Raw genomic sequence first — 21,011 nt, 5'->3', positions numbered from 1 at the left:
TTGCTATTTAATTTTTAGCAATACAAGCAACTTCAACGATAGTGGAAAACAGAGTTGGCGGCAGTTCCTACTATAGGCCTAAACACAAAATGATGCCAAACACGTTAACAACACACAATCATTTTAGCACTTTTTTCTCTCTTCAAGAGTACCTCTAACTGAAAAAATACTCTCAGTCTTCCTAAAAACGCTTTAATGTGTTTAACAGTGCATGTCTACAGCAATATTATTTACTGCTCATATTCATTTGACCAGGAACTGTAAATTCATTGCAATAACGACTTCCCGAGCCAACAATGGACGGAGCTGATACAAAAGCATACAAGTTACGTGCTTATGAAGTATCAGTACATAATAATTAACCCATATATGCCCAGAATAATTTTTTGTTTTCAAATTTAATAAAATTGAATTCCTAAGTGCATTAGCATTAATGAAAGTAGAATTTTCAGAAATTTTTGATATCGCATTTCTAGTTCCTGAGATATGATGTGTTGCGAAAACGCATCACCGGGCACATAGGGTAGCAATTATTACTCACATTTTGTTTTTAATATAATGACTTAATAATTAAATAAGACGACATATTTTGACCTAACCTATTTTATTACCATGCACAGAATGTATTTTACATGATCTGAGACATTATTTCTGAAAATTAAATTCTTGAAAATATTTAACACTGGAAGCAACAAGATGAAAAGTTTTAATTTTATCTCATTATTTTTTAAAAAAATTTCTTGGAAATATTTAACATTGAATGTAACATGAAAAATTAACATTTTGCATCATTAGAGACATTATTTATGAAAATTAAATTCTTTGCAAGCAACACCTTGAAAAGTTTATATTATTTACATCGTTAGAAACATTATTCCTGAAAATGAAATCTTGGAAGCATTTATCATACAAAGCAACGTCACATTTTAGACATCGTTTAGTTGTCTGAGATTTACAAACAGCACACCTTGTTCTCTTTTGCTGAGTGATTATAATATGGCCCCTTTCATCAAATCGAACACTTGGTGCTACTCTGCTGCTGACAGGAGTCACAGTTAGACTAGGTCTTGACTTCGGTGTTCCATATTGTCTCTGATAGCCATTGCGATACTTCTACGAAATGACAGAAGATCCATGTCTTCCATATGACTGACTATATAAAGAAGCGATGTGTTTTGCACACCGACATCTAACCCCCGCAAAAAGAAAGACCACCACCAGAAAGAGCCTCACCTTAGACAACCTATCGCTGTTGTCAAGTTGTGTGCTGCCATTTAGATGAAGGTTTCTCATTATTTCATCAAATCTATTGCATCTCATAGCTCTGACTATTGATTCATTTCTTGTGTCACTGCTCTCTTCCCAGTATATTCGACGGTGCAGGACTTTAGTATATCCACTTACAAGAAGAATTCCAAGGTTTTTTTTTGTAATCATTAGGGGAAAAACTAAATTTATCCCTGCCTTTCTGCACCGCATATGCAACACTTTAGTTTACAATATCAAGTACAATATTTTCATGGAAAAATAATTGAAAAATATCAATTGGCAATAACTTCTTTTCATGTTGCGATTCGACTCACAATTTTCAATTTCCTCATTTACTTTTCTTTTCAGTTAACAGTAACTTGGTAAATTACTCTTTTTCCATTTTCTTACAGTAGTCCCTTTATCTCCCGACAGGCTCTGATATTTCACGTATTTCTGCACCTTCTGGCATCTATTCATTCTGTGCCTGATTTTATATTATTGTATCTTCTTCCATGTACTGAGGACCACTATCCCTTCAGCCTCCAGTTGATGACAATTTAGATTATTTCTGTTTCCATCGAAGTCCTCATCAGCACTATCTTCATCGATATCACTTCTAGCTTCCGGTGGAGATATGAAAACATCTATAGAATCTGCCTGAATTTTGACGTTCTCTTCCATGATGGTCCATATTTCATGTACACTTAGGCCCCTTGAATATAAATCATGAATAGAATAACTATTTTATGCGAAAACTCGAATTCCATAAGTAAATATATATATAATTATTTCACTAATCTCAGAAAGACAGTTTTGATATTCCATGTGCCCGGTGTTGCAAAAACGCAACACCAACATTCAGGCATACATTACAGAAGTAACGTTTCATGCATTGTCCAGCTACTTTTACAAGAAGTATCCTAAGAGTCTTTAGATTGTAATACATACAAGAATAGGTATAATAAAATTATAAAAATAAACAAAAATTACATTCCTTTATGACAGACTGCAGACATTTCAACATTTGTAATTATCACTTCTTTTCTTCTCAAGTATTGCGCCATCAATGAGTCAGTTATCAAATGTTTTCAATAAACTAGGTTTACCAACATCAGTATAATAGATAATAAGTGCCATAAACTTAACAAATACTAAAAACCATGATTCACACACGTTTAATAGCAAAGAAGTAAAATGTTGCGAAAACGCATCACCGGGATAATATGGGTTAAAATACGATCATTTGGTCCAGGAAATATCTATTTTTGGTGCAAGGATAATTCGATTAACATGTTTCTAAATTAGTATTGAAATCAATCCAAACCAATGTGAATCAGACATCAGTTCCGCATGTGGTGTGGAAGAATATCGAAGTTTCAATGAGGTAGGTAATGCCAGTAAACATGTCTGATTCTTTAGGATCGTAATATATGCAGGGATATCATTTTATTTTTACTAACATTTCTAATATTAACCTGGCTATACCTTTGCATCAACGATTACGAACCGGAAACACCGTTTGCTACCTCCTTCCGCGATTGGAGTTCGATGATACTGGCGTAATATACAAACAAATCACTTTACTATAGGAGGGAAGAAAAGTAGTTCATCCATTTACGTAAACTAAGAAATATCGCGATTTTGAGTTTGATAATTTTCATTAGGTTTTTGTTTAATCAAAATACAGTACAGTATTAACAATGAGTGTTTTTACTCACGAACTGAGCTTTCCATGCGGACGTATTCATTATGCAGTGTATATTATACTGTCTACAGCACATTAGCGTACAATATAGAGAATGAAGTTAAATTGAAAAATAATCATAGTATGGATATTTAAACACATTTTTGAAAATGGTGGCCGTTCATTTCGATACAGGCTTCAGTTCTAATGTGCATATTATCGCACTATAGACTACTGTACATAATTCCAATTACCAGGTTCGTACTTCGTATCAGTAACTCATGTTGAAATAATACTGTACCTACTCTATAAAAGAGACCTTACGTACTGTAAATTCAATCTTCACTTCTGTCCGATCCAAAACGATAGAATTACTCAGACATGCTATCTACTGTCCGTCCAAGTGGTTACGTCGCAGCGTCGTAGAAATAGAGGAAATCACGTGACAGTTAATTACTTAACGAGGCCCTTTTATTTAAGTTATTTTAAACAATCGTATGGGTATAATATTACGTAGACGTCCAATTCCTAACAGAAATTAATGTTCCCAGAAAAGAGCTAAGACAGTCCAGCCACTAGCATTTACAGAGAGGCGAATAAAAGCAGGTGGGTGAAACCGGGATGCGACGTAGGTAAATGGAAAATGGTGCAATAATGAAAGCTCTTTCGTCATGGAAAACGCGAGCATATTTTTGGAACGTACTGTTTACTATGACCGTAAGGCTACTATGACTGTATATGCAGCCTTGGATGTGTGGAGGACGGTTGAACTTCATTAGTAGAAGGGGTGGGAGTGAAGTACATTCAAAAACTCAGGTACAATAAAAATTAAAGTAAAAATAAAATGATGGACAAGCTGGCGCATAGCACTTCAAATACATCAAAGAGAAAGTTAAATAAGTCAAATTTTATTACAAAATAAAAAAATAATTTCCCAAACCTAAAAACCTCATTATTTCGCTACATTGTCGAAACTCTCAAAATATTTTTTCAAGCCTGGGAAAGAGGACATATCCGACAAAAGAAGACTTCTGTAACCTATTAAAGACGCGTGTAACGCACACCGAAGCAAGTCGTTCTCAAAAATCACCATCTTGCTGCAGAAGAAGGATCTCAATTTCGCTTTTACATAATATGAAAAATTACTGTAGGCCTATGCACAGCATGTTGTAGGCTATCCGTGGCGAAAATGTGGCTCAAAATGATAGCTATGCATTTCTCTTGCTTCCTATTCCCCCAACCTCCACCTTCTCACACTCACTGGAGTCAAATTCCGTTCCATTTGTATTTGTCTCTGACCTGCGAGTGGCGTATTGTCGCAATGTCTCTCTCAAAACCATGTACCTCTACAAAAACAGGATGGGAGGACGCATTTTTTGCTGCCAATATGATGAGAATATTAAACGTATGATTTATTCACAAGTATTATGAGAAAACGGTTGTGTAACATAAAACGGCATTATACATGTCACTCAGGAAACATTAAAAGGTTAAGTATTATTATTATTATTATTATTATTATTATTATTATTATTATTATTATTTCTGTACGTCGATCCTTTTTCAGCAGTCAGCAGATGTACGATTAATGCAGTTAGATTTTCAATTTAAACGTACTGATTTACAATGTGATGTGAAATGAAAGCTAGATGTAAGGACTTGACAAATGTTGAACTTTTCAAATCTTTGTCAAAAAATAAATATCCGAAGCTTCGTTCTTTTGCTTCCTCCGTTGAAGCCATGTTCGCTACAACTTATTTTTGTGAAAAATTATTTTCAACGATGAAAATAGTAAAAACGAAATTTAGATCACGACTGACAGACAAATATCCTCGTGATCAACTACGACTGGCAGTAAGTGACATAATTCCTGATTTTGAAACTCTGTCGCAGAGACATTCTGAAGACAGTTAATTTCAGGTTGTGATAATGTGCCCTATATTTTCTTATTCATTTCTTCCTTCGTTACACGTACTAAACATTAGTTTGTAGCCTTGTACTGTATAAAATTATATTGAAGTGCTTGACGTAAGGAAAATTAAAATCTGTTAATAAGTCAGACAGTTGCTTAGCTTCCCCTTCGGGTGTCCGCCTCCCTCCATAGGTGCTATGCACGTTGCAGGTTACACAATGGTTCGGCGCACGATCACATTTTCGCCACGGCTGTTGTAGGCCTAATGAAAAAACATAAGCCTACATGTTACACTTGGAATTGACGCTAACACATTTGGCTTAATCTGCCCTGTTGTTTGACAACACCGAATTGCGGCTGCATAGCCTAAAGTCGTCTTAAAACTAGAAAATGAATTGCTTTTTATTTACGTGTGAACGAAGTACGTATTTTAACATTCAAAATGAGTCAAGATCGTAAATCTCCGACAATTAGTACCAGAAATATTCAGCATTAACTACAACGATGCGCGGAATATTTCAGAAACTTCAGTGCTATCTAGTTACCAAAATAATCAAAAGGGAGACACGAATTTGATTTTTCCACTCACAGACTATGTAAATTTGATTTCAGAGAAATGGGGGACGTGAAGACCAAATTTTCTTTAAATTTGTGCGAGTTGACGTCGAATAACTCAGGTTTCACTCAATCCAGTCTTCCGCCCCTAACACGCCATCAGTAAATTATTATTTGTACAGTTATTTCTTATTCTGATACCAGCGCAGTTCTAAGTAAAACATTTCAAAGAATATAATTATTTTCCTTCCGTCTTTTAGAAGTAAATTCCTGCTACATAAAAACATATTTTAAAAATATAACCCCTCAAGGGGACCCATTTTATGTTTTGATTGAATCTTACAAAATTGTATATAGCAGTCCAATTCAAACACGGAATGTGTAAGATTTATAGAATCTTTAGAAATACGATTTTCATAAGTAATTGTGTCCAGCCGGAAAAAATAGAAAAGGGCTATTTAATTTAATGTAGGAAATGCATGAAATAAATGGAGCAAATAAGAAGTTGTCATGTTTCTTAGGTGTTCGGTTTGACGTGGAATGACCCATATCGGGGGGGGGGGGCATCATGCCAGAAGGGCGTATCACATCTGGGTACGGGCGCTAAGACATCATCATTTTAACTTGACAGGCTTCTAGTTTTTAAATTTAGAATCCAAGCTCGCAACTGACCTGTCCTGCTGGAGTGAGCGGCGTCGTTCGCCAGCTGGTAGTTGTGCAGCAAGGTCCTCTGCGTCAGGAGCGGGTCCAGGGGGCTGAAGGACCTTCCGGTGCGCGAGGAGCCCCACGTCGTCCCCCCGCGGAACGTCCTGGCCACGGACGCTCTGCAATCGTTAACAAACCAACATCAAGGCGAGAAGAACTCTGTTTGCGCTAAAACTAGTCTGACCACAAGGACCTTAATTCAGCCACAGACTGGAAGGAAAGCATATGTAGTTCATGATGGACCAGTCGCATCAGATGGCGGGAAGTGAATGCTGTACCGTTAGCTTGGGTCAGCTCGAGTAACGCACGGCGCGGTAACGGTCCCCGTCACATCTGATTCGTGCCAACACAAGTGGTCCAAAATGAATTTTAACGTCCAATAATGCTTACTGCTCTTGTGTACAGGGTTGCCACCTCTCAGGGTTTTAATACCTCATCTCCGCGTTCCGGGTTTAACTACAATTTCTCCGAGTAAATTGATGCAAGATACATACGTTCAATTTCATTCAGAGCTAAGAACTCTTGTCCAGTAAATTGATGCAAGATACATGCGTTCAATTTCATTCAGAGCTAAGAACTCTTGTCCAGTAAATTGATGCAAAATACATACGTTCAATTTCATTCAAAGCTAAGAACTCTTGTCCAGTAAATTGATGCAGAATACATACGTTCAATTTCATTCAAAGCTAAGAACTCTTGTCCAGTAAATTGATGCAAAATACATACGTTCAATTTCATTCAGAGCTAAGAACTCTTGTCCAGTAAATTGATGGAAGATACATACGTTCAATTTCATTCAAAGCTAGGAACTCTTGTCCAGTAAATTGATGCAAGATACATACGTTCAATTTCATTCAAAGCTAAGAACTCTTGTCCAGTAAATTGATGCAAAATACATACGTTCAATTTCATTCAAAGCTAAGAACTCTTGTCCAGTAACTGTTGATGTAAACAGTCTTCAAGACGAAATTGTTCTTTGAATGAAGTTCTGAGTAAATTTCATGATAATTATTTTAATGATACCGGTATGTCATTAGATCAAATATGGGTGAAAATGCTTCAATTTTCCGCAACTTCTTAAATTGGTGTCAAAGATGTCTGTATGGGCAATGCTCATGTTAAGAGCGTATTTTCTCTGTGTCCAATCTCCGGACTGGCGAGTGCAATAACTTAATTAGGGCACAAAATGAATTAAATTCAATTTTAAGATGACAGGTCAGCAACTTGCAGAATATCTAGCCAAAGAGACTTGCCAGTTTTGAAAGGGAAGACAATTTATTCCCACTATTGCTTACTCCGTCAATGCGCATAGAACACTCTTGTTCTCTGTCTCTAATCAGTAATTTAAAACGTTCCGACGGTGACGAGCACTGCCACTCCAAAAATATCCGAAACAGTCGCGGGTTTTATGCTTGAATTCGTCGCCGATAGAATTGCTGTTAAGGTAAACGTCAGCAGTGACAATCAACATCTCTTCTTTGCAGATACCCTGAAAACCCGCTACAGCTTTTGGGACTCCCGGGAGTAGTCATCTTGTATGCATTGAGAGCAAACATATCGGTTGCTATAGTAACCTTCGCACTCTATCGGTGCTTATACGTACTTGCCGTCACTTCGAAGTTTAGCAAGCTTGCCATCTCAACGACTCACTCTTGGTATAACTGTCGACTTATATACATTGTATGGAGATGCAACAGTGAATATCCGGTTGAATTGCGTTTTGTGCTCGCAGTGGACGACCGACACACCAGCAGCTCGGCTAACGGCGCGGCGTGGAGTGGCCTCAATAACGCGAGTGCGTCAGGCTTCTGTATTGACAGCAATTATCAGTGCGTCTGTCTGATGCGCTTTTGTTCACAGGCTCCAATCCCACGTGTCTTTGCGCCTCGTTCGTGCTCAAGTGTTATATACTTCGCTGTAAGTGGGATATTAAATTATCTGTACGTTATTTTGTACTGATCTTTTATATCTGCGTCGTTATTTATTTTTCTGTATCCTGTCAAATATTTAATTGATTTCTTTTGCATTCGTACCTAGTCTCGTATTTCGTTTCCACACAGAATAGCTCTAACACTAGTTTTACCTTGTAAGGGCTGTTTTATTACTTCTTTTGTGTACGTCGGTACAGCACAGCCGATCGGGTTAATACATTTCCACTAAACGAAGACGGTGCTCGTGTTAAGCGGGTCACCCATTCCCCCTTCGTGCATTTTGTTTTAATATTAAGCTAATTTCAGCATTCCGAACGACGGCAACACCGGGAAAAGCAGTTATGTTGACATAACTGTGCACGGTACCGGTACTCGCGGCCAAGAGATGGACAAACACTTAATAGTGACAAAAGTGTCTTCTGATAGGAATGTTCCAACCTTTCCACCTGAAAATAATGTCAAGTGGACTTACAGCTACACAATCAATTACGTAACCGACATTTCCTTTAAACATCTTCCCAGAATAACGGACAGATTTTCTGATATTAAATAAATAAGTTTGCTAGAAGGAAGATGCTTTTTGGTCATCCAATTCAGTTGTATATCAGTCATTGTATAACTTACTTAAATATTATTTTTGAGATGGTTTTCTATGAAATAGTAACTGTCGAAAACCTTTGTTTACTGGAAAGTGGTCAGATATAATGGAATGTGTTTCATCGCTGCACATAGCCGATGACCATAAAACTGTATGTATGTATGTATTTATTTATTCACACTGCAATGGGTATATACCCAGTGGCAGTGGTAACTAATTACACTCAATAATGACAATAATAAACTTATTAATTAAAAATACAGTTAATAATAATACCAATAATTAATACAAATAATTAATACTAACAATAATAATAATAATAATAATAATAATAATAATAATAATAATAATAATAATAATAATAGGGAATATCCTAAATTAAATGAAGCACGATCACTTAAAATAACATTTAAAATAAATCTAATTTGTATCTTAAATCTAAGTTCGAACTAAAACCCACGAGTATGATATGTTCATATCTGCACAAGTACCTTTCAACACTACACTCATTTCGCTGTCAACTCACTCACTGCACTGGAACTACGACACATTTCACTGATTCTATCCTGATTTCACTAACACTTCAAAAACATTTCACTGTTCAAATACTTTGCACTGTCACTATAAACTATAAAGCTTCACTGACAGGAACACGTTTCACTGACACAACACACTTCACTGACACAACACACTTCACTGAACAACACACTTCACTGACACAACATAATTCTTCACTGATACAACACTTCAATAACAACATATCATTTACATCCTTTACATACTGTGTATAATTACCGTCTATTAGTAAAGTCCTTAAGCCTATTTTTAAATACATTTTTGGTTGTTGGTAAAGCCTTTAGTAAGTCTGCAGGTAAAGCATTCCAGTCCCTGATAGTACTATTGAGAAAAGAAAACTTTCCAGTGTCCGTCCTCTGTCTTCTTTCCCTCAATTTATATGAGTGGTCGTTCCTTGAAGAGTAATTTGGCGGTTGCAACCTATTTTTTATTTCTCTCCAGGCAGGCTCACCTCTGTATGTTTTGAACAGTGCGCATAATCGAATTCGCGTTCTCCTGTCCGTGAGTGTGTCCCATTTTAATGGTGAATTTTTCCGCCAACACTTGAGAGCCCGTTTTTGAATCTTTTCCAGTGTCTTAATATGTTCTAATCTGTAAGGATCCCAACATGCAGCTCCATATTCCATTACTGAAGAAGAGTTACACTACATTTACCTACATCAAGCGATAAAACTAAGATCGTGGCATTTCACCCAATTCTAGCAAAATATCCATCGGAAACATAATACTGGAACAAGTCGGATCATTTAAATATTTAAAATTCAAAATTGCAGTATAACAGAGCATTACGGATGATGAACCTGACTTTCAATTCTACGAAACTCCAAAGACACACCAGCAAGAGAAGTTACAAAATTATGGACAGATCTGTACATGCATGACCAGTAGGCAACAACTCACTTCAGTCGAGATGAAACTTCTCAGAAAAACCGCAACTACACATTGCTAGACTTGAAGGGAATTCAGATTTCGCAAGACAATTCAAAATTACCCGACCAATAATTGAATACATTCAGCACTAGAGGGCAGGTTAGACAGGACCACAATGCCTAAAAAATTACCCGTTACACCTCCACAGAAAAAAGAATGCTTGGAAGACCACCAACAAATGACAGTAATAGGCCACTGGAAAGAGAGAAGGAAATGACGTAATAGAGTGAGGCGTCTGACATTAGGTACCTCCAGAACGAGAGCCGCCCCATATTTGATTATTAAACAGAACTATTTCCCATGTATGTGCGTTGGTTGCATTAAAAACTATCGGGGCAGAGAATGTTACCCTTAAAAATTATGACACAGGGTGTCCACGTATTTGAGATAAAAGCCTGCAGGCTCTCCTGTTTCGTGATGCAATTTGTAGTTTAAGGTGCAGATGGCATTTCATGTCGTAACAATACAGCTGAAGGTATAAATGTCATGTCTTACAGTTTGCTGGTAATTTATTTTCTTAGACCGGAAATTATTGCAGTCCTGTCCCTTCATGCATTTCACGGATCCCAGAATGCTCTTTTTTTTCTTCTGAGAACGAGATAAATAATAAAATTGTTTATGCTCGACCATGCCGAAATGTAGTAATTATACACCTGGTAGCAGACCTTTAATGCGTGTCATTAAAGTACACCTACTCATGAAAGTACAGGTGTTCAGCCAATGACAAGTCAGCTTTGTACCGTTATAAAACCGCAAGTATCGATTATTCTCGGATATGCAATCGAAAGAGAATTAGCGAAAAGTCACGGAGGCTGGAAATCCAATACTGTCGCAGAAGGTTATGTTCTGTTACTATAATAATTAGCGTTAATTGTAAATAATATTCAAATAAATTCAATTTGTCATCTCGTTTTTCAATGTCTAATTTAATTTCAATGTTATATCAAAGTTAATATTTAATTTACTCTGTAGGTTCTTATAGGCTATCAAGGTCAATGTGGATATCTGTTCCTCGGAAAAAAATCAATACTTTCGCGTCTGCGCACTTCTCACAATTTACGAGGTATTGCTCAAGGTCAGTTAGATACAAATAAAATGAACAATTTCAAGTTAGAAGTATGGTAGAGCATAAAAAGTCGTATGAAACTCGTCTATAATGGTAATTAAGAAGCTCGTATGAAAATTATGAAACTCGCTTGCGCTCGTTTCATAAACATCCATACTCGCTTCTTAATTACTATCATTATAGGCTCGTTGCATAATGTACTATTATGCTTCTAGTTTCATTTCCGTTCTGAATCCTATTGACTGTGTTCACAAAATACGGCATTTTTTAAATTCTGCCACAAAGGACTTGTCACGAGCCGCCCTCCCGCATGTTACAGGCCCGCATGGACGCCGTTGAGAAATCATTTACTAAGAGATCAGCACTTCTGGGTTAGAAAGTTACATTAAACACCAAATTCGTAACTTATATAGCGAATATGCATTTAAAAGCTCCAGCAGAAAGTTTTCCAATTTGCTGCTGTGAACTCAAACCAAAGAGAGAAAACCGTCATCCAATTTAAGAACTGAGCTGTTGGTGAACAACACGCCATGAAAATTGCATTCTCTAGCCCTGCGTAACGAGTTATATTAGGCGTCCTGGGTTCGTATTGCCGGTGCACTGTTCATTGTTTAAAGCCGGTTCCCACGGTGCTTGTTTCTGTGCTGGATTCCAAGCTGCGCTGCTTGCTGGAAGTAATGCGCTCTGCTGGCTAGCTTGCTGAATTTCGAGACTATACTTGTTTTTTTAAGATGGGACATGACCAACGAGTTAGAAAGAGAAAGATATAGAGTGGTCATTGCGCCGCCATGTTTGAAGAAAATTGAACGACCGTTGGTAATGAACTTATGCGCCCAAAACAAAGTGGGCGTGGTGATAACTGACAATAGAATCGTCAGCTGTCTTAATTTCGTTTGCATAAATCAGTTAAACTGAAGTGGAAAAACCTAGTATTTCGTCAAATATGTGCTAGGAACTTAATCTAAACTTATGTACGCTAAATTTAAAACACTTGAGCTATTCCTAGAAGGAATGCTTAAAAGAATAACCTAAGCAAAATTGTCATGTAGTATGACAAGAAGTCCTAGCAAATATACTGAAGAATATGTTAATATTCCTAGGTTCTTTTAAATGAGACCTGCAAGATTGCCTATAAAATGAACGAGTATGATTCGGATTATTTTATTAAATTGTTTTCCCAGTCTCTACACGTTGCAAAACTATTTACTATACCATAAGATATAGAATGAACGTAGGCCGTATCTGTAGTAAACAATCTTTACCTCCAAGCTTGTAACGTGGGTGAAACATGACAAAACACGCTTTCAGTTTTTTTGTTACAGTAAAGTATAATTATTATCGAAATGTGAACGTGAGGCCAACAGCCGGCTGGTCTGTCTGAGCCTTTCAAGGGCTGTGGCACCACAGATAATTATTAGTGTATAATTGAGCACCCACGTACAATAATGGGGTAAGTAGTTACGAAATATATTCATACTTACCCCATTATTGCACGTGGGTGCTCAATTATGTTCTTTCATGTCCTTCCAGTCAAAATACTAACAACAATACGACCTACCCCAGAGTTTTGCGTTATTTTGGATGCGAGTGTCAAAATACAATTTTAATATTTGATTGCTATTACTAGGTTTGAAACGAAATTGTAGCGGTTTTATCCGTATTTAGTTTAACTTTATTACTAGTGAACCATTTATTTGATTAATCGTTTGTCTTCGAAATAGGCCTACTTCTTATAAGCTATAGCTAGCTCATCGTCTTCTTGTATTAGCAGTAAGGACAGAAGGAGCAGAAATAAAGGATGCCGGTGTCGAAATACAGTTTTAATATTGTATTGCTATTTGTTTTTCACTGGGTCTGAAACGGAATTGTATTGGTTTTATCCGTATTTAGTTTAAGTACATTACCAGTGAACCATTTATTTTGTTTATGCCGGGCGTTGTTACACATTTATGCATGAAAAAAAAAAATGCTGCTAATTAACAAAACTATGGACTTAACTTCATAAAATTTACATGAAATATGATATATCAGTTGTCTTTTTCCTTTTGACATTGCAGTTATATGCAGCACACACAACAGGCATGTTTTTTCTTCGTTTATTTGTAGTTCTTACCTCCGTTATACAACATTGTAAGCAGACGAATTTTTACAAAGGTGGGCGCTTAGTTCAGGACTGCCGTGTTTCGCGATGGCACCGCAAAGAGCGCTGTACAGGACAACATGGCCACTCTATAGTCTTCTCTTTCTAACTCGTTGGACATGACAGTTAAGCGTCCGAGCTTGGAACTACAGTGCTATGTTGCCAATATGGACTACCATGCTGCCAGCTGATGTAAGCTAGCAATTTACGTTAAGATGGCTGACGTTAAAACATTCATTGACAATTGACGCGAAGGTAAGAAAACAATACAAAAATCGACAGAGAAACAAAGACTAAACGTACCAATGCTGACACTGTGTGCACAATAAATGTCGCCAAGAGAGCTATTAAGCATTCGCCACGTGGAAAGAGAGTTTGGCAACTCAACCGTTGTTACCATAGCAACAGGCCTACCACGCTATATGACATTCACTTGTTTTTCCGATCACAACGCTCTTGTCATGTCCCATCTTTAAAAAAAAATAAGTATAGGTTGCTTGCTATTTCTCGTGATGGTTTGCAGGCTGGAACCAAAGATGATAATATAGTATCGCCGCTGAAACCATGTCGCCATGTTCGTTGTTTTCCAACTAAATCTGTTTTTTTCTATGTTCTTTAGTTTCTAAGAAACAGCAATTAAATATCGGACTTCAGCTGTTTTATACTTGTGGTTAAATTACCTTATTACGACATTTAATATTGTTAATGTAGGACTTTAGTTGTTTTTCCACTCAGGTTTAGTTTCTTTTTGATCATGACAAACATTGTAGCAAACATAGGAGCCATCGGCGTACTCATCAGAGAAGCAAGCTTGCTGGCCAGCAAGGAAACTGGGCTTAACTCACAAAGAGTAATGACTTCGTTGATCGAGACATTCCTGAATAAAGAAGAAGGATTGCACAACGAGATTAAGCAATACGTGGACTAACAGAAAAGCATAGGATATCAATAATACAAAATGGTTAGTCTGACATATGGCCTTCCATGTTCATGAAGAGGCCAACCTTCGATCTTTTAAGCAGTTTCACATAAAATAAAATTATTCTCTAACAAATTTCTATGAGGTCTTTTCATTGTTGCCAACTGTTACCAGATATCATCAAATAAGATAAGATCTAGTGATGTGAGTTTTCCAATAAAAAATACGACTTATTTGATTCTCGTAAGTTCTCGAGCTATATCTCGAATCGTGAACGAGTAGTGTTATACTTTGCTCAGATGATAGATACTGCGAGAAGTGGAGAACAGAACAGAACGAAATGCATAGAGTGTAGCTGCTATGCAGAGGTTCCTTGAGGTCTGCTATACAACAATGGTCAGCTGTAAGTATGTCATTAATTCTGACAAAGTGAAGCATGGCTGAACTTCGATTCTGGGGAAGTCCAACGGCCAATTCATCTTTCCATTAATGCGCAAAAAAGAATAAATGAAAAATTGTGAACAAGATTTGAAGTAAGCCCTCACTTTGTATTATTACAATTCCATCATTCCGTACTCACGTGGGGTAGGGCTTTCCGCCGGGTCCGATGCAATCCGGCGGGTCGCTCAGAGCGTCGCCCCACAGGTACTTGAGAGGCTGATTGGAGCCGCAGTTCGTGTCCACAGACGCCAACGTCATCACTCCGCACACCAGCGCCACCTGCAACGACACCATTACCAGGCCGCCTCGTAAGTAATGTCTTTTGTGGTTTGGTAAGATTATGATTTCCTTTGCGTATTGTGAACACGGGACAGTTGTCAACTGTCAATACAAAGGATATGAACTGGAGGTGATAGGGTCCTTCTAAAACACTACTACAAACAATATAATAAAACTGAAAATATGCAAGTGGAGTGTCAAGGTGTCGTTAGTGAGCGTGTAGCACAACGATGGTTCTAGCGTTTCAATATGGTGAAGGGGACATTAAAGATTCACAACGTTCTGGAAGACCTAAGGTATCGAATATTGAGAATACACACAGAGTTTTGGAAGAAAATCCACGAAATAGTACTCGTAGGTTACCACAAGAATTTGGTGCTTCAAAAGATACAATACATCGCCACAGTAAGACACTTAGAAAATAATACAAACGTTGTAGATCTGTACCTCATGAATTGACACCTGAATAGGCTCAACGCAGAATGCATATCCATCGTCAGCTTATCGCTAATCCCATAGATGATGAATTTATCAGAAAAATTGTCACCTGTGATGACAATTACCGCAACCCAAAATAGCGGCTCGATCCCCGCGGCCTCCAAAGTCGTCATTAAACAAAGTCGGTTCGGCCCAAAGTAATGTTATGTGTCTGGGAGTTTGTTCCAAACTGACGTGCAGTAGTCAATGCGGATCTTTATTGTCAACAGCTGGAAAGAATTCGTTAAGTTTTCAGAGAGATATCCGGCATTAGTTAATAAACATATAATAATTCTCTTGCAACAGGACTCCCATACCGATCCAACAACCAAGAGAAAAAATAGGAAGTGGAAGAAATCGAACTGCATATACTCCTGATCTACAATCTGTTTCGATCCATGGCGTGTAAGAAATTTACAAACTTTGAAGCGAGTATTAACAATACTCCATGATCTTTGTGAGGAGCAGAACTGCTTTGTAAGCTCTGCTACATTCCTTCCTAACAGGGATAAATCTCTCTTCATATATTCCATGACCGACATTTTCTCTCGTTATTGATTGTACTTAACCTTAAACTGTGGACTACAACTATCATTTCACGGCATCTTGTGCACGTCTGTCCGTACAATAATAGCATTTTTATTTGCCATTCATTTCAGTCCCCCTCGCCACGGACTGGGTATGTGCCGAAGCAGGATAGTTTCTCAAGTAGATCTGTGTGATTTATTTACCTGGACATTTTGCAACGTATGTTTTAGTTTGCGGTGAAAATTTCCCTCGTATGCCATGCTGACTGCAAGCCAGTGTTCCAGTTGTGGTTCAAGAAATGTGACCGACGACTGAAGAAAGAAAATATCGCAGTCGCCATGTATGGCAGTGAGGAGGACGTAGAACCCAACTGGTAGTAGCGAGATGAGGCTAAGAATTAGCCATGATATTACCTGATATTGCCTTATAGTTGGGGAAAATCAGCCCAAGTAATTCACAGCCGAGTATACCTCGCTGCATTTTACAAGTCGGCAGTAGAAGTGAAGAATAATCTCAATTAATTGCCTATTATCACGTCAGTCGGGTTTTTCATCAAAGAAAACAAGGCTGAAGGCTAGCTCTTGGCAGTGGATCGAACCAATATGGAGACCGAAATGTTAATATTTATACATTTACAACGCTGTGCAAAATCTCACATTCATTACTGATTTCGATTATAGAGCCAGCTCATCTTGACTTCCTGTGTATCTTGATGTCGTAATTCAGGGATGCAGCCTATAAGAAATAGCAGCAGTATATACGATATTTGCTGTACAAATAGGAGCAACCAAAAGACAAGGATAAACAAAATGAACGTTATGAAGTCGAGATGCAACAACTCTTTACACTTTTGTTTGTACATTTTTAATAAATGTAATGCAATAAAATTATTTCGCAGATGATGCAAAAGAAGATTTTGAATAACTAACAAAATTTTCCTTGTAAATGCATTATAATACGGACTGATTGAATATCGGTAGCTTAAAAATTACTGCGTCCATGTATCAAGTTTCGGAACTTCTGGAGTATTACATCATTTTCATCACAATAGCAATACTGTTATGCGGAATAAACCTGCAAGATAAAATTTCGCCAGAATCTCTTCGATTTCCGCCTCACACCAGTCTTATTATAGCTCGAAAAATAATATTTAAAGAAGAAAAGCTAAGCATAGGGCGCTTATCATGGTGGAATAGCTTTGACTTTAATCTTGGCTTTGTTAGGTTCATGAAAATCTGCTGAAAATCGTAATATAATAATTTTCGCTGCTAATTTACGAATCCTCGGACACAGGTCACAGTTAGGAATTGTAAAAACTAAAGAAGTCCTTGTCATCATGACTTTGTACATTTCAGCAGTGAGGTATGTGAAAGATCCAATTAATTCTAGCTGCAACTCTGGAGGCAAATTTCCGGGATTTGCAGAATGGGGTGACAGAAAAGCTGCAATTTGTGTTGAATCACTTCCATTTAGTCTAAGAATACTTCATTTCTTAATGCAACGTTTTCCACATATTAAAGACAGTACAGTCAAGTACCCATACTTGGGACAGTTTACAAATTCATAGCTAAATACCAGTTTTGAAAAATTAGAATTGGATAATAATAAATATGTAGAAATACTGAATTCTATCAGCACTATTTGTGACATGAAATAAAAATTCTCTCTCTCTCAATATTTTTTTTTTATTTAAAAAAATCTTCCTTGTCGCAAGTTAGGGTACATGTTCCCTTACTTGGGACACTATTTGTTTTAGCTTCTGTACCATGTTTGGGTGGGTATTACCTAACATGGGACTTTAGACAATACAATGTTGTGAACATGAGCAATATTACACAACAAAATAACCTTTATTCATGTACAGAAATTGTTTGTTTAGGATACTTTATAACAGTTTAAGCTTACAAACAAATTTTAAAGAGCTAAACCCATTAAGAATCACCTTAATTATTTAGTTTACAAAACGAAAATGTATCTACCCCTGAATTCAGACACTGGTTTCAGAACCCTTTTAATTCTTTCTAATGGAATACAATCATCAACATCCTGTACGTTAGGAAAAATGAAAACATCTCGCGACCCCATGTAGTTTCGCATGAAACTAATTTTGTAGAAGAAACTGTCATTGCTCTTACTTGTTACTCTTCCAGTAAAGTTTTTTTTGAATTGCTTTTCCTTGGTTTGATCATAAAGAAATTCAACGATAACAAAGTCATTTATTTCAACATGAGTTGGTGGTTGGTCACTGCTATTATTCCATGTTGTCAATGTCTGCATGCACTTGCTGCTGGTTAGTAATTGTTGCAATATTTATTTCTTGTTCGCCATTATCAGACAATACTGCAAAATGTTCCTCCTCATCTGATAATGATGGAGTGATATCACGTCGCTTTCGTCTGTACTCTCATCTTCATTGTTTTTCTTTCCTCTTCGTTTTTCAGGCACTGGTTCTGGATCGTCAGCAGGGTCACCACTGCAATTTCCATTGTCAGAAGCCTTCCTCTTATTCCTTCTAGCTTGATGTGTCACCTTCTTGTGATTTTCTTTTTCTCTTCGTTTTTGGGCAGTTTCAGTTTCATTCTTTCTTAGTTCTTCAATCACATTTCGCTCTGTCAGACTTTTGCCAGGTGTGACTGTTATCTTCTTCCTCCTTGGGTTCACTTTAGTTTCTTTTCACGGGTGTTTTTCAAGAATTCTTCAAATGATGAAGTCCACCTTGCTGCTGAAGTAGAGTCATCTTCAGCTTGAGAAACTTGAGGTAGGCGCTGCAACACTATATTTATTGAGCAGATAGATTCCACCCTTTTGAAAACCTGCTTTCAAATTTTCAGCTGCACAGTCCCAATTTCATCCAGGATCTTCTTCAACAGCCTAGGAAACTGATCTTTTCTTATAGCCCCCTTGTACTTCATCTTCCAGTCCGTCAGCTGTCTCCGCCATACTACTTTAAGTAGACTGAAGAAGACTAAGTCCAAGGGTTGGCACAAATGTGTGCTGTTAGGTGGAAATAATATGAATTGAATATTCTTGTCAATACACTGTTGTAAAACTCTAACAGAAATGTGGCTGGCAAGGTTGTCACCAATAATAGCTTTGGGGCAATCACAAAGTTTTTTCATATATGGCAAAGCTATCGTTTCGAACCATTCCTCAAAAATGTTTCCCTCAAACCAACCAGATTTTGATCGGTTATATCTCGTTCCAGCTGGTCCGCCTTCTGTCCATGTGCTATATAAGTGATCAGCCTTGTAAACTACATATGATGACAAGGCAACACCACTTGTTGTACTGGCAAACATCACTGAGAAGTTTGATTTTGAGAAGTCGATTATTCGTTCTGGGTATTTGCAACTTCTGTGCACGTTAACCTTACTCTTTCCTGGATTATCCTGCATGCTTGTCTCATCGTAATTAATGATAGCTTCTGGCGGAACATCTTTCAGAGTCTCTGATAGTTCTTCAAAATATGAATCTATAATTTCTGGAGACACAGCTGCCCTAGCTCTCTTGATATTCTGGCTCTGGCGAACAGCTTCAGCCGCACGATTTAGATTTTCATCATCAAAGTTATTATAACTCCTCTTGGTCTGACTCATTTTTTATTAAAATCGACCTCAGTCTGAAAAAACATCATTTGAAGTGTAGGCCTAACCTAAAAATGACATTACTACAAATGCTGACATAACTTGGGACACTGTCCCAAGTAAGGAACACCTATACACGTTTTTAAAAACATATTAAAAAGAAGGAAATGAAATAAGACATTTAAAAAACAGTGGTTAGGAACTGAAGGAAACATTACAGACATTACATATCAGGGGTCAGCAAATTCTAGAAGCTGCTCAGAGAGTAGTGGTAATTAAAGTTAATCTTACGAAATAATTCACCTTTTTTTGGTAAGAACTTCAAAACTCTAAACTCCAACACAAAATCAGTTAAAATGAACTTGATTTCATTTCATAACTCAACTAAAACATCGTCCTTGTAATTAAACATGCTTCCAGCTCACTATAAACAATTGTCAAGATAGGAAACTTTGTAGAATGAGAAGTTCCAAAATGTCCCAAGTAAGGCTACTGTCCCAAGTATGGGTACTTGACTGTACATGTACATAGCTGCTCTCCTTAACGTATGCGTGGACAATCTTTGCACCGGTACCCCTTTTTCGGTGCGTTCTAGTAGGGGAAGAAAGCTAACCCGCCCGCTGAGCGATCCAACCCGTACGGGCTTGAATATGCACCGCTGTCGTGATTGATTGTGCTTCAGTTAACAATGCGGTGCGTGGCATCGATGTTGATCAGCCTCTACAAAAAGAATACGGTAAGACAAATGCAATAATAATCATCAACAACAACAACAACAACAACAATAATAATTATTATTATTATTATTATAAATATACATAATGTCTCAAAATGAACTAACAACATTTTCTGGAATGTTCTTTAATAACACTAGTCAAAAAAAGTTAAGATACGCCTGTAAAATTAGCATGATTTGCGATTAGGCAGTGTGTTGGTGTATTGGTAGGGGTGGTGATTATTAGTATTTTGATTTTAACATTTAGCATTTTGTTGAACTTATACATTCGTCATTTAGCGTGTTTGCAAAATTTAACAAGGAAACCAGCTTGTACACGAGGATATAGGCTACACGACCGATTCCACTGCTTTTGTAGACCCGCTTGCGAAAGACGTTTCTTCAAAGGGCTCAGGGCTGTGCACGGAATGGTTAATACGTCACTTCTTTAGGAGCCGAAAGTCGGAATATGTTAATACCGGCTATTTGTTCTTGCACACTTCTCACAGTATCACTCATTTTAGTCGATTATTTAATAGCGCCATAAGAACTACAAGATGGAATGAGTGATAGAGAGATGAGGCTGAGAGTTCTCCATGTGATGATCTGATATTTGCCTTACAGTTGGCACATCAGGATAATTCCCAGGGGCCCGAGCCCCAAGTCCTCCTATATCAGCACCGGAAACCCCAAGACTTTCGTTATTGGGGATGATAGATG

General features: G+C 37.4%; 1 protein-coding gene across 2 annotated transcripts in view; it reads right to left on the bottom strand.

The window, feature by feature from the left end:
- LOC138713039 (uncharacterized) overlaps positions 1–21,011 on the bottom strand; it is a 55,075-nt gene that overhangs the window by 14,809 nt on the left and 19,255 nt on the right. For both annotated transcript variants that reach the window (XM_069844749.1, XM_069844750.1), the window contains exons 2-3: positions 14,848–14,987; positions 6,075–6,226 (exon numbers count right to left, since the gene is read on the bottom strand). In XM_069844749.1, coding sequence (XP_069700850.1) covers positions 6,075–6,226; positions 14,848–14,987 — 292 coding nt within the window. The remainder of the gene's footprint in view (positions 1–6,074; positions 6,227–14,847; positions 14,988–21,011) is intronic.

The sequence above is a fragment of the Periplaneta americana genome, chromosome 14 (genome assembly GCF_040183065.1).
Source record: "Periplaneta americana isolate PAMFEO1 chromosome 14, P.americana_PAMFEO1_priV1, whole genome shotgun sequence".
Taxonomy (NCBI): domain Eukaryota; kingdom Metazoa; phylum Arthropoda; class Insecta; order Blattodea; family Blattidae; genus Periplaneta; species Periplaneta americana.
Note: the sequence above shows the minus strand (reverse complement) of the source record. Positions and strands in the feature narration are given on the sequence as shown.